Source organism: Silurus aristotelis (assembly GCF_946808225.1).
Source record: "Silurus aristotelis genome assembly, chromosome: 9".
NCBI classification, from domain to species: domain Eukaryota; kingdom Metazoa; phylum Chordata; class Actinopteri; order Siluriformes; family Siluridae; genus Silurus; species Silurus aristotelis.
Window position 1 is genome coordinate 16,678,129 of NC_139582.1, and position 12,592 is coordinate 16,690,720.

Here is a 12,592-nt window from a genome sequence, read left to right on the forward strand (position 1 = left end):
TGGCGGTGTGAATGTGAGTGTCTAGCAGTTATGAGAGTTTTTGTGCTTGTAATACACTTTTGACTAGTTAACTAACAGCTCTAATGCACTGTTTCTTTGTTTGTGTTATTGTGGAGGTTTTTAAAGGTCATATTATCTAAATAATAAATATTAAATGGTAATGTGACGGTCACGTGACTGCTCTCTGTGGCTTTATGCCGGTATGAAGTTATACAGTTGTTTACGTACATCATTATTGTTGATTGCATTGTGCTTTTCTGTGCTACTGTTGGATGCAAAAAAAATCAGTAATCAGTAAAAATCTATAATTCTTAATTACAATGCATGCAAAACAGGAACACTACACGCAATAGCGCCCCCATGTGCATTGCATATACAGTACTTTATACACCATTTTTTTTGCGTCTCTGATACAAATTTTACTAAAGGAATTATATACTGTGTATATACGCTGGTTTTGGCAACCTTCTCTGACCAATCAGGAACCAGTGGGCGGGGTTTCGGCAAAGATTGACTGAAGTTCTCGCAACAAGCTGAACTGCGTCCGAGTTGCGTTTCTTTGTACACAATAGGTAAGAAATGGAGCGATCACACCAGACATGTTTTTATTACACACACACACACACACACACACACACCTCTGTTTCTTCCGCTTTATTATTAATTCATGGTGGCCTGGTGAGAGCGGCGCGTGCGGCGCGTTACACTAGAGCAGGTTGCAGCTGCAGGTTGCGTCTGAAGTGCGTCACGTGCTGTTTTTACTGTGTTTACTTTGCGGTTGTGTTTCAAATCATGTCAAAGTTCCTGCAGACAGTTGGTGTGAAATCTTTTCCTTCTCATCACTTTCATTCCATGTTGGTATAAAGTCCAGGCTGAATCTTCTTATTGTTGGAAGGTTTCCCATCCTGCTCCTGGAGAACCTCCTGCACTCCAGAACGCATGGTCTTGTGTTTACCTTCTTCATAAAGTGAAGTGTGGTAGATCAGAGAAAACACAACAGCCTGTATGTTCAGGGGGTTTGTTTAGAATTGTTTTATTATTGTGCATAATTATTGTTATTGATATTATTTTGATAATGATTTGATGTGCAGTATTAATATTGTGATAACGTGTCATAATATGCGAATAATATGATATAAATGATATAGTTTTCGAAGACTACATTTAAATTACAAGTAGAACCACCTCCACAACCTTTCTTCTGATCAGGGTTTATTAAAAAAACTCAGGGTCTGAAATCGCTTTTCTTCACGTTTTTCATATCAGATTCGATTCTCTTGTGTATTGGATTGTTGTTTTTTTTCAGTCAGTTGTGTATCGGGTTCCTTAACAGTTTTTGAAACACGTAGCATGTACACATAATACACATTTTGGGGTTCTGTGGAGTCCAGCAAGACCCTAAATGCAGAATCAGTGAGAGCTTAATTTATCAATGCATAGAAATAAAACTGCGACTGAAACGAGAGCAGAAGATTGGCACAGGTGGAACTGGTCATAAAAAAAACCTTCATATGGAATGCAAAAGTCAATAAACTAACAAAAATTTAAAGTTTGTATTATTATTTATTGCTGTTCGCCTTGTTCCAAATAATCCAGGCCTTGTGCCAGTCGTGGGATTGACTCACTTGTGGAACAATCCAGTTTTTAGATCTTCATATTGATTCTGATTAGGGACATGTGTGCGTGGTCTTTGCTCCTCCTTGAATTAGAATTGGTGCTTAAGATGGAATTGCGAGTATGTCGAAGAGATTTTAGCTCTCAAACATGCATTTTTGGGTGATTACAATAAACTCTGCTTCGTCACACCACCCTGCTATGGATTCTTTTCCTAAAGCAGTACAACTGCAAGGTTTTATTCGTTCTCACTGCCAGCGGTTTTGTTGTGCATGTGAGCACTGGTCCAGAGACGTCATCGCTTATAATCTATCAGCTCCATCATATGAAGGGAAACGGTGCAGCTGCTGCTGTCAGAATGGAAACCTCAAGCCTGAAGCTCATCCTGCCGGGACACACTTTCACCTCACTCTGCTGTTAGGGGAAAGGTCTCAGGTGCCCTGGAGTCTTCTGGAGGAGGTGCATGGTGTACGTGTTGTCTTGTGCGTTGTCAGGATTACAGAATCAGAATTTCTGGACTTCATGAGAAAATTGGATTTGCCATGTTTGTGTTATCTGTTTTGACTCGTGTATGGTTTATTATATAGAAATCGAATGCAATTTAAATAATTTGATGAATGCTAATGAGGTAGTTATTAATTATAACTAATTACTCATTTAACTTGTGGTCCAATGCTAGTCTTAGTTACTGCGGTGTGCGAGTTTGTTGCTAGCTACCGTGTTCAACGTTTTGAGTAGGTTTTTGGATCGAGTTACTATTGTGTCGAAATAATTCAACAATTTGTCATAATGTTTGATTAGTCTATGATTTACGTTACACTGAGTCAGTAGTTTTTTAATCACTTTAATACGAGTTTTTTTCATCAAACTGATTGACTCATGCTTCTGGTTTATTTCAGTTTGCTGTTTTGAGTGGGGTTTTATGAGATCTAATCCCAGCCTCACCACGCTGCCATTGCTCGTCCTTTAACCCTTAATTACTCAGTTGGTAATTTTTAAATTTTTCACACAATTTCTGATGTTTGATTTTGAAAAAAAATTTATTCATATTTAATTTTGTGAACTCAAGAGAAGATGAGTGAAAATTAGTTTTTGTTGGCGGGGGCTGTGACCCCTGTCATTTGCATCCTGCTTTGTTTTTCCAAGGATGTGTTGTTTTCCCAGAAGAACTGAAGTAACTGGACTGGGCTGTGTGTTGATTTTGGCTGCAGCACAGATTTTCCGTCCTCAGACAGAGAAAAGATGACATATGCCATCATGCAGTGTGATCAGAAACAGGATTATGATCATCTGCTTAATCCACACATGATCTATAAATGCTAATGTTTTTATAATTGTATAAATTTCAAGCAAATATCATCTTTAAAATGTGTCTGATTTGTGTGTGTGTGTGTGGGTGGTTGGTTGTGTGTGTGTGTGTTCAGTTCTGGTGGGTGGGAATGAATCTGGGGTGGGAACAACAGAGCGTCTGCTCTCAAAAAACTCTTACTGCTGATGTCATTCCAGTTTCCCGTACTTTAGTCAGTGATTGTATAAAGGCTGCAGAGCGTTTTTAAAAACTGTGTGTGTGTGTGTGTGTGTGTGTGTGTGTGTGTGCACGCTATTTGGAGAGCCTGGAGCATGTATTTTTTGCTCGGATAACAAGTGGATACGTATAGGATATGCTGATAGGATAAACATGACAGAGGTGTGATGTTTGACATGAGAGCAGCGCTGGAACTTCGGTATCTGTTTTTTTAATTATTAAGAGAAAAAGTGGGTGTGAGTGAATAGATTTTTATATTTAATATGCTCATTCTTTTTCTGATGTTCTGTGTAAAGGGCAAAAAAAGGAAAAAGTCTGACAAGAAATGGCACAGGTTCCTTTGTTGTTGTTATTATTATTATTATTATTATTATTATTATTATTATTATTATTATTAATGAAATACTGTGTGAATGTTTAGTGCATAAAATGTATTCAAGTTATTTTCTAGTTTACTTTCTCATGGCAATGGCATGAATTTCCAATGGATTATTGTTTATTAATTTATTGTTAATTTACTCAATATACATTTCTGCTGCAGCTGCTACTACTAATGCTAATAGCAGGTAGTATTCTCCGAGCCTGGTGGAAGGTCTAGATGAACCAATAGGTAGCAGGATATCATTAATGTCTTATGCTTTAAAACATTTTCGACACACTTCTGCCTACTGTGATCATCATGAACCAGGGCTGCGCATACATGGTCTACATGGAGAACACATTAAAGCATTTTAGACCCTTCCCGTCTTTTATCACACATGCAAAACTCCTATAAAACACCAGCCTTAAGATTTTAGATATTATAAAGAGGTCGACCAATTGTGGATTTTACTGATACCAATACCTGGGTTAGATCGTACTCGCCATTAATTTTTTTTAAATGGATACTGAATAAAAAACAAAAATGACACTCCATTTAAAATTGTACTGCACTTTATAAAAAAAAAACCCTGTACTGAATCATTTAAATGTGCTAAATAAATTAAATATGATTATTTGATAAATATAATTATATATTTAATTAATTGTACATAGTAAATATATTATAGCATTCTTGTAATAATCTAATAAATAGCTCTTTATGCAGCACGCAGTCTTACATGGCAGCGGTGATTCGCCTCTAGAGGCCGCTCTCGTAATGGCAGCAGATCAGAAGCCGGAAAAACTATCTTGTGGATTTTTGCTGATAACCGATAGTTCCAGCAATCAATTATATAAAACTGTGAAATCAAGGACAATGGCTATGGAAATATTTGGGATCTCATCTCCTGTTCAGAGCTTATATGTCAAAGCCAATGATAGACGATATCAGATATCGACGTTTAACCCACTGAGCCATTGGAGTTGACTAATGGGACTTTTTTTGTTAGTTAATGGCCTTTTTCTGCTTAGTTAAGAACGTGGTTATGTTGTTCCAACCAATCAGCCGATCTAATAAAGTTCTCTCACACTGCAAAATGAAACAGCTGGAATTTGGAATTTAAAGTGGAATTGGTCATGGTCTCTGATGCTTGACGTCCCTGGTGTGATTTCCATTTCCAGTGTTTATTTGTTATGATCTAAAAATAGAAAAGTGAAAAGTTCTTTAAAGCAGGTTGTAAGTGTGAGATCCTGTGCCTCAGTTGGATGAGCTCTGCCTCTGGATGTAGAAGTTGCTGGTTCAGACCCCAGCCAGGTCTTTGGGATATGAATGTGGAAGTTTCGGAATTGCTGGATGCGGTGTTGTGGAAGGTGTCTGAAGGTTCAGTGGATGGTATCGGGTGGCGTGAAGAAAAAAAGGAGCAAGAATCTGGACAGCTGCCCCCATATATTGTATTATATTTGAAAGATATAGATGTTTAACACATTGAGCCATTGGAGCTGACAGAGTGCATGTTGTTTTAGAGGGTATATCTTTTATTTAACATCTTTCCCAACAGTTAATTTTTCATTATTATTAATAAAGACAGAAAGATGATGACAGAAGGAAGTCACACCTCAGGTCAAAGCCTGAACATGAACAGGGTGAATGACTTTGGTATTATTATTAATGAAAGATAATTACAGAAGCAGGAATTAAATATTTGGGGAGACCCTGGCCTTGACCCACTGAGCCCCCAGTTACAGATACAGTTACAGTTAGAAATCATGAATAGTATAAAACTGTTTAAAAGATGTTTAAATCATCTAAATGCAGATCCTTCTTCATTCCTGGGAGAAGTCATAGCTTTCACACCACTGAGCCATCAGAGCTGACAGATTGCACCTTCTGTTTTAGGCAGAATATCTTCTTTTACCTGCTTCTGCCTTCAGCATCCAGCATGAACAAAAAAATAGTGTTTAATAAGAAGTAATTGGGTGTGTGTTTCCAGCACTACTGATGTAGCAGGTAGCATCACACTCTGTTGCTCTTATGGTCTGCAGGATATTTTTTAGTTTTAGTGTCAGCATTAGGTTTTCTTTTACATACTTTAAGAATAGAAACGTGAAAAGGATGAACGTAGGAGGTTATAGATCTGGGAAAAAGTTGTTTGATATATATATATATATATATATATATATATATATATATATATATATATATATTCAAACATATATATATACAGTGAGGAAAATAAGTATTTGAACACCCTGCTATTTTGCAAGTTCTCCCACTTTAAAATCATGCAGGGGTCTGAAATTGTCATCGTAGGTGCATTTCCACTGTGAGAGACATAATCTAAAAAAAAAAATCCAGAAATTACAATGTATGATTTTTTTTGCTATTTATTTGTATGATACAGCTACAAATAAGTATTTGAACACCTGAGAAAGTCAATGTTAATATTTGTTTGTTTGCAATTACAGAGGTCAAACGTTTCCTGTAGTTTTTCACCAGGTTTGCACACACTAAAGGAGGGATTTTGGCCCACTCCTCCACACAGATCTTCTCTAGATCAGTCAGGTTTCTGGCCTGTTGCTGAGAAACACGGAGTTTGAGCTCCCTCCAAAGATTCTCTATTGGGTTAAGGTCTGGAGACTGGCTAGGCCACGCCAGAACCTTGATATGCTTCTTACAGAGCCACTCCTTGGTTATCCTGGCTGTGTGCTTTGGGTCATTGTCATGTTGGAAGACCCAGCCTCGACCCATCTTCAATGCTCTAACTGAGGGAAGGAGGTTGTTCCCCAAAATCTCGCAATACATGGCCCCGGTCATCCTTTCCTTAATACAGTGCAGTCGCCCTGTCCCATGTGCAGAAAAACACCCCCAAAGCATGATGCTACCACCCCCATGCTTCACAGTGGGGATGGTGTTCTTGGGATGGTACTCATCAGTCTTCTTCCTCAAACACGTTCAGTGGAATTATGACCCAAAAGTTCTATTTTGGTCTCATCTGACCACATGACTTTCTCCCATGACTTCTCTGGATCATCCAAATGGTCATTGGCAAACTTAAGACGTGCCTGGACATGTGCTGGTTTTAACAGGGGAACCTTCCGTGCCATGCATGATTTCAAACCATGACGTCTTAGTGTATTACCAACAGTAACCTTGGAAACGGTGGTCCCAGCTCTTTTCAGGTCATTGACCAGCTCCTCCCGTGTAGTTCTGGGCTGATTTTCCCACGAGGTGAGATCTTGCATGGAGCCCCAGTCCGAGGGAGCTGACAGTCATGTTTAGCTTCTTCCATTTTCTAATGATTGCTCCAACAGTGGACCTTTTTTCACCAAGCTGCTTGGCAATTTCCCCGTAGCCCTTTCCAGCCTTGTGGAGGTGTACAATTGTGTCTCTAGTGTCTTTGAACAGCTCTTTGGTCTTGGCCATGTTAGTAGTTGGATTCTTACTGATTGTATGGGGTGGACAGGTGTCTTTATGCAGCTAACGACCTCAAACAGGTGCATCTAATTTAGGATAATAAATGTAGTGGAGGTGGACATTTTAAAGGCAGACCAACAGGTCTTTGAGGGTCAGAATTCTAGCTGATAGACAGGTGTTTAAATACTTATTTGCAGCTGTATCATACAAATAAATAGTTTAAAAATCATATATTGTGATTTCTGGATTTTTTCTTTTAGATTATGTCTCTCACAGTGGACATGCACCTACAATGACAATTTCAGACCCCTCCATGATTTCTAAGTGGGAGAACTTGCAAAAAAGCAGGGTGTTCAAATACTTATTTTCCTCACTGTATATATATATATATATATATATATATATATATATATATATATATATATATATATATATATATATATATATATAACTTTTCTAAAATAATGCTTTTTTTTTTTAGTACCAAAAACCGTACCAAATCGAGACCTTATTGATCAAGTCACTTGCGTTTGAAAACTTCTGGTGCTGAATTGAACATGTTTCCGTGACGAGGCTGTAGTGGGTGTATCAGGCACACATGCTGTATTCAGCTAACTGTGCATTATAAACAGCACATTTTTATAGGGATTTATATTTTGCTTTACATTCAGGACAAGTAAAGTTGTGCTAAGAAACTAAAATGTTGGTTGTAGTGGAAACAAATCACTACACACTTAATACACATACATATTAATCCAGATGTAACAGGTTTAACTGTAACATTAGGCCCTGAAGCCACTGCACCAGCATCTGCAACAATTTGCTGACCTTTCTGTATGTGGGGATCTTTTTTTATTAGTCCACCTAATAATTGATTTGCTTTAAAGTAGAGCTGCAACAACTAATCGATAAAATCGCTAATAATCGATAATGAAATTTATTGTCAACGAATGGCGTTTTTCGATTACTTGGGCTGTTCAAGTTTACGTTTAGCGTGACTTCAAGAAAACAGAGTACAGGGTCAACTGGCAGAATTAACACGTGTGAGTCCCAAGTCATCCAAGGCAATAGTAGCATTTTATATTAAACGCAACAAAGAAAACTGTACCTGGAAGTTATGCTTGAGCTTGTGTGGGATGAAAGTACCACACTGGTGTTACAGATGAAAGCAAAACATCAGCACGGTCAGTAAATACTGTATAATTCTCATTATGTGAAATGATACGGTTTAATAAAGTGCTATTGTGTAAACTGTTTGTTTACTAACTTCGGGACTGAATCTGTTCTGCCGTAACTCACGAGCATCAGGTTGTGCAATCGGTTCACACGCGACATGATGGATTCAATTAAAACAGTGCAAACAAACATTACATCGAAAAACAGCAGCAATAAATGACCACATTTTTAGTCACTGTTGTGGTTTTCAGCCAATGATTATGCATTTGTACACCAATGCATATTTTTTTCTTTCTTTAAATCGAACCTGTTTGCTTGCTGCGTTTCATTTTTACACGCGATTTACTGTGAATTTACTACGTTCGAATGCTCGTTTTTAATATTTGTATATTGAATTTATGCATATATCACTTAATTATTATACAAAATTAAATTAATTATATATTCTAGATGCGTATGCAGTATATTCACAATTTTGACAAAATTGTCAAAACATTGTTGTATTATATTTTATATTGACTATTTTAAGCATAATTCTCAAATTACTATCTGCAAAATACAATATAAATGTTGATTTTACACGAATTGCTTCACCTTTCATACTTAAATGCTGTTTTGTTTTGGTTTTTTTGTTGTTGTTTTTTTTTTACAGAAAGAAACAACCCAGCATGAGTGAGCTCAATATGTGCCTTTTGCATTTTTTAAAGTACACTTTTATACACTAATAACCTGAATTGGGGTTTAATATAATTATAATAAGCAAAACATAGAATAAAAAAAAAGTATTTTGTATCAGACTAATCGATTAATCGACAAACCAGTCGTCTGATTAACCCTGAACGAGATTTAAACCTTAACGAAAAAGACTTTAATGACATTGTCAGCAGAAAATGAGGAAGAAGAATAGTAAGACAAAGTAGAGGAAAATGAACTAATAATATAATAGTGTATAATAATGCATTTTTCTAGTGTCTACTAGTTAAAAGACTAAGATCCAGGTCTCAGGAGGTCTCATGAAGGTCCTGAGAGATAAAAAAAAACACTTTAGAAATCATCATCAGTTTAAGTAATGCATATTTTGGCTTTACTTACTGGGTGTATTCTAACAGCAAACAGAACTCACGACTCATTCAACAAACCGTGGGTGTGAACGGTTTCACTGGGATGTCGAGAGAGGAAGGGAGGGAGAGCAACAAATGTTTCAGGAGAACATGTGCAAAGACCTAGAGGAAGGTTTGTGAAACTCTCAGGTCTGGTATCTGGGACAGGTTATGATTTCAGAGACTTTCTCAGTTTTCCTTTATTTCCTTTTTATTTTCCCCCAGTTTAGGAAGTGTCCACAAGCGGAAAAAAAAGTGAGACAGTCAAGTTTTTCCCCATGTTTCTGGAGCTTCACTAGTCTTGAGATGAGGTAGATCCTGTTGGTTTTCAGAGAACACAGATAACAGGGTTCACTGGAGACTTGACTGATCAGAAGTTGTAGTGCACAGCTCAGTTCAGCTTTATATCAGGGACAAGCTTTCCTTCCTGTGGGTTTTGATGTACTTCCTGTTCTTTCTGATGAGTAACAGTGCCATGCTTGGACTTGCCCACTGAGCAGGCACAATTGTAACAGATGCCAAGTAAAATTCTTCTTCTCCGGAGCTGCACAATAAAAAGCCACTAGCAGTGTTGCTGTTATCGAAAATGACCAAATGACTCTACGCGATGGTGGTGTTTAACGGTTCAATCCTTTGTAAGTTTTGATCCATGTGAAAAGAGGACATCGCTGCTGTTGTCGTGGCAATGGGTACAGATCAAGCGTAGGTGTAGGCTACATTTGGCTATTCATGGTGTTACTAAAGTCCTGGCTTGAGATGGATTTATATCTGACTGTTCGGATTGTGAACACGTCGTCCTGCACTGTTACTGACTGAAGTTTTCGACCGCAGGTGGTTATGGAGGTGTCGGTTCTGTAGGACCGGAGCTCAGGTCTCGGCTCGATGGCTTCGACTGGCAGCAGTAACGTTGGCGCCTCCCGCTCTGGGTGGGTGGCATTCAGCGATGAGTCGGTGCACACAGGTATGTGCTTTTGCAGGTAGATACATGTTCAGGGTCAGAACACATCGTAGAGTTAGCAGCTGGATTACTCACTTACCTGTGTGTGTGTGTGTGTGTGTGTGTGTGTGTGTGTGTGTGTGTGTGTGTTCGTGTTCTCATCTGACCCTTTAGATTTTTTTATCATGTTTAAGCCTGTATAGCGTGATTAGTGATCACTCATTCACACAGCTTAGCTTTTTTTTTTTTTTTTAAATGGTGTAAAAGCCACAATCTGGACCGGTCCCGATCCCAATCTGTAGTGTTAAGAATGATTACATATTCTCCAGGGTTTTCTAAAGCCATCTGCATCAGAGCATCTTCCATATTACTGCACATTAAAACCAAGACAAACACCAAAGGCATCTCCATCTTTATCTCCATCTCTATTTCTCAAAACGCTTATGGAAGTATCTGAACGTTGAGAAGAGGTGTAACCGCTAACCAGATGTTTTATTACAGCTGCACTGATGCAAGGAGAAGGTCAATACATATTACATAAGCAATAAAACACTTCAGAATTATTCAAATCCAACAGCATATCCTGGTGTTTTATTCCTTTTACACCACAGCACTTTACCAACAACTGCTTTTTATTATTTATTGTAGAATGTTAAGTTGCAGGTTTTATTAATTTGATACTTACTTTTATAGTTATAGCTTTTTTATTTTATAATTTTTTTTTATATTTTATATTAAATTATTTTTAAGTGTAATTTTAAGATAAACTTTAGTCTTGAATAGTCTCATATGTGCAGTATAATAAATATTTGGGTAAGAGTTGTCAGCTTGCTGTGAGATTCCTGCTCTCGAAACTGCTGTAAAGGCGGGACTGTGTGGGAACTTCTGCTCGATTTAACTGCAGCCATCGGTTTTCCCTAAACTCTGTGTGTGTGTGTGTGTGTGTGTGTGTGTTTGTGTGTGTGTGTGTGTGTGTGGGTTTCCCTCCCCAGGCAAGCACAGAGGCATGCAAGCCCCTGGTGTGTCCCAGCCTATTGCCGACTCCTCGTTCGGAGAAAACTGCGTCGCCGGCCCTGTGGTGCAGCAGCGCAGTAGCTGGGTGCAGTTTGATGAGAAACCCTGGACTCCATCTCCACCTTCTTCTGCTTCTTATTCTCCTCATCCGCTTCATCCGCCATCGCAGGTAAAAGGTATGACGCCTTCCGATATGATGCTGACCTGCTGATTTGTAGTAAAAATACATAATACACAACACATTGCATTTTCACCCAACGTGGAATGTTTATTTATTACCTATTTCCAGCACAAATCTTTTTGGAAGTTAGAAAGAGCTCGTAACGGAGACTCCTTCCATAAATGTTCAGAGCAGAGATCTTTATAGACACGGTAACACACCGAGGGACGACCCGCTGTACGTTTGCCAAGCATTTTTTTCTGTTTAGTTTGTTTGTCATTCCCCTGAATCATAAGTGTAGATTACTATCTGGTGGGGAAAATGTAAACAAGATAACAGATAACAATAATATATGTATATATTTGTTAGGGTTGTAACGGCACACAAAATTCACGGTAGGTATCCGTTTTAGGTAGGTATCAGGCTAAGCAGTCTGCAGTAGTGAAAGGAAAAGTTTATACGACTGGAGTAAAACCTGTGATGCAGAGGTGGACCTGGAGGTGGCGATGCTGAGATTTTTATTGAGAGTGACGAGGATGGACGTGATTATAAACGGGTTTATTAAAGGAACAACGCGTGTAGGACGTTTTGGAGAGAAGTTGAGGGAGGAGAGATTGAGATGGTTTGGTCACGTGCAGAGGAGGAACATGGGGTATAATGCAAAATGCTGAGGATGGAGCCACCAGGCAGGAGGAAAATAAAAAGGCCAAGGAGGAGGTTGTGGTGAGACATGCAGGTGATTGGCTTGAAAGATGCAGATGTGGTGAGCCCTAATGAAAGCAGCCGAAAGAAGAAGAAGAAGATCCTTTCTACTTAAAAACAAACAAAAAACCCATGAAAAGGTTCAGATCTAAGAGAACGTCAAAGCAGGTGCAAATAACTTCTACAGTTTATACCTTAAATACATTCTCTCTATAGAAGTAACTATAAACACACTCTCAGGCAGTCAGGAAGCAGTTAAACAAATCCAGTACACTCATGCTGTGTAGTCCAGTAGCTTGTCTTGAGAGATGTGACGCTCCATCACTTTTCCCTCAGGCACTTTGGAAACGAGTGCAGGCAGAGAGATAAACTCAGCGTGGCGTTAATGAGAACGTTTCGGCTGTCTGAGCGCTGCTGTTTCCCCGTGCTCTCGGAGCCACTCGGCAGCCTGGCAGACACCATGGCTTCGTCTGACACACCACAACGGCCTCGCTTGCTTCACATCGTGATCATTTATCTATTTGAAGGGGGGGAAAAAACACTTCTACATTGTTTGTATTACTTTGTTTTTACAGTACAAAGTATTGTG

At 38.6% G+C, this 12,592-nt stretch overlaps 1 protein-coding gene across 3 annotated transcripts in view; it reads left to right on the forward strand.

Annotated features, from left to right (window-relative positions):
- The first annotated feature begins 481 nt into the window (after positions 1-481).
- ston2 (stonin 2) overlaps positions 482-12,592 on the forward strand; it is a 36,965-nt gene continuing 24,854 nt past the window's right edge. For 2 of the 3 annotated variants that reach the window (XM_083551038.1, XM_083551040.1), the window contains exons 1-3: positions 482-572; positions 10,022-10,151; positions 11,120-11,317. In XM_083551038.1, coding sequence (XP_083407164.1) covers positions 10,073-10,151; positions 11,120-11,317 — 277 coding nt within the window. In that variant the 5' untranslated portion in view covers positions 482-572; positions 10,022-10,072. Of the gene's footprint in view, positions 573-1,631; positions 2,074-10,021; positions 10,152-11,119; positions 11,318-12,592 lie in introns of those variants that run through there. The other variant, XM_083551039.1, reaches the window with a different exon arrangement.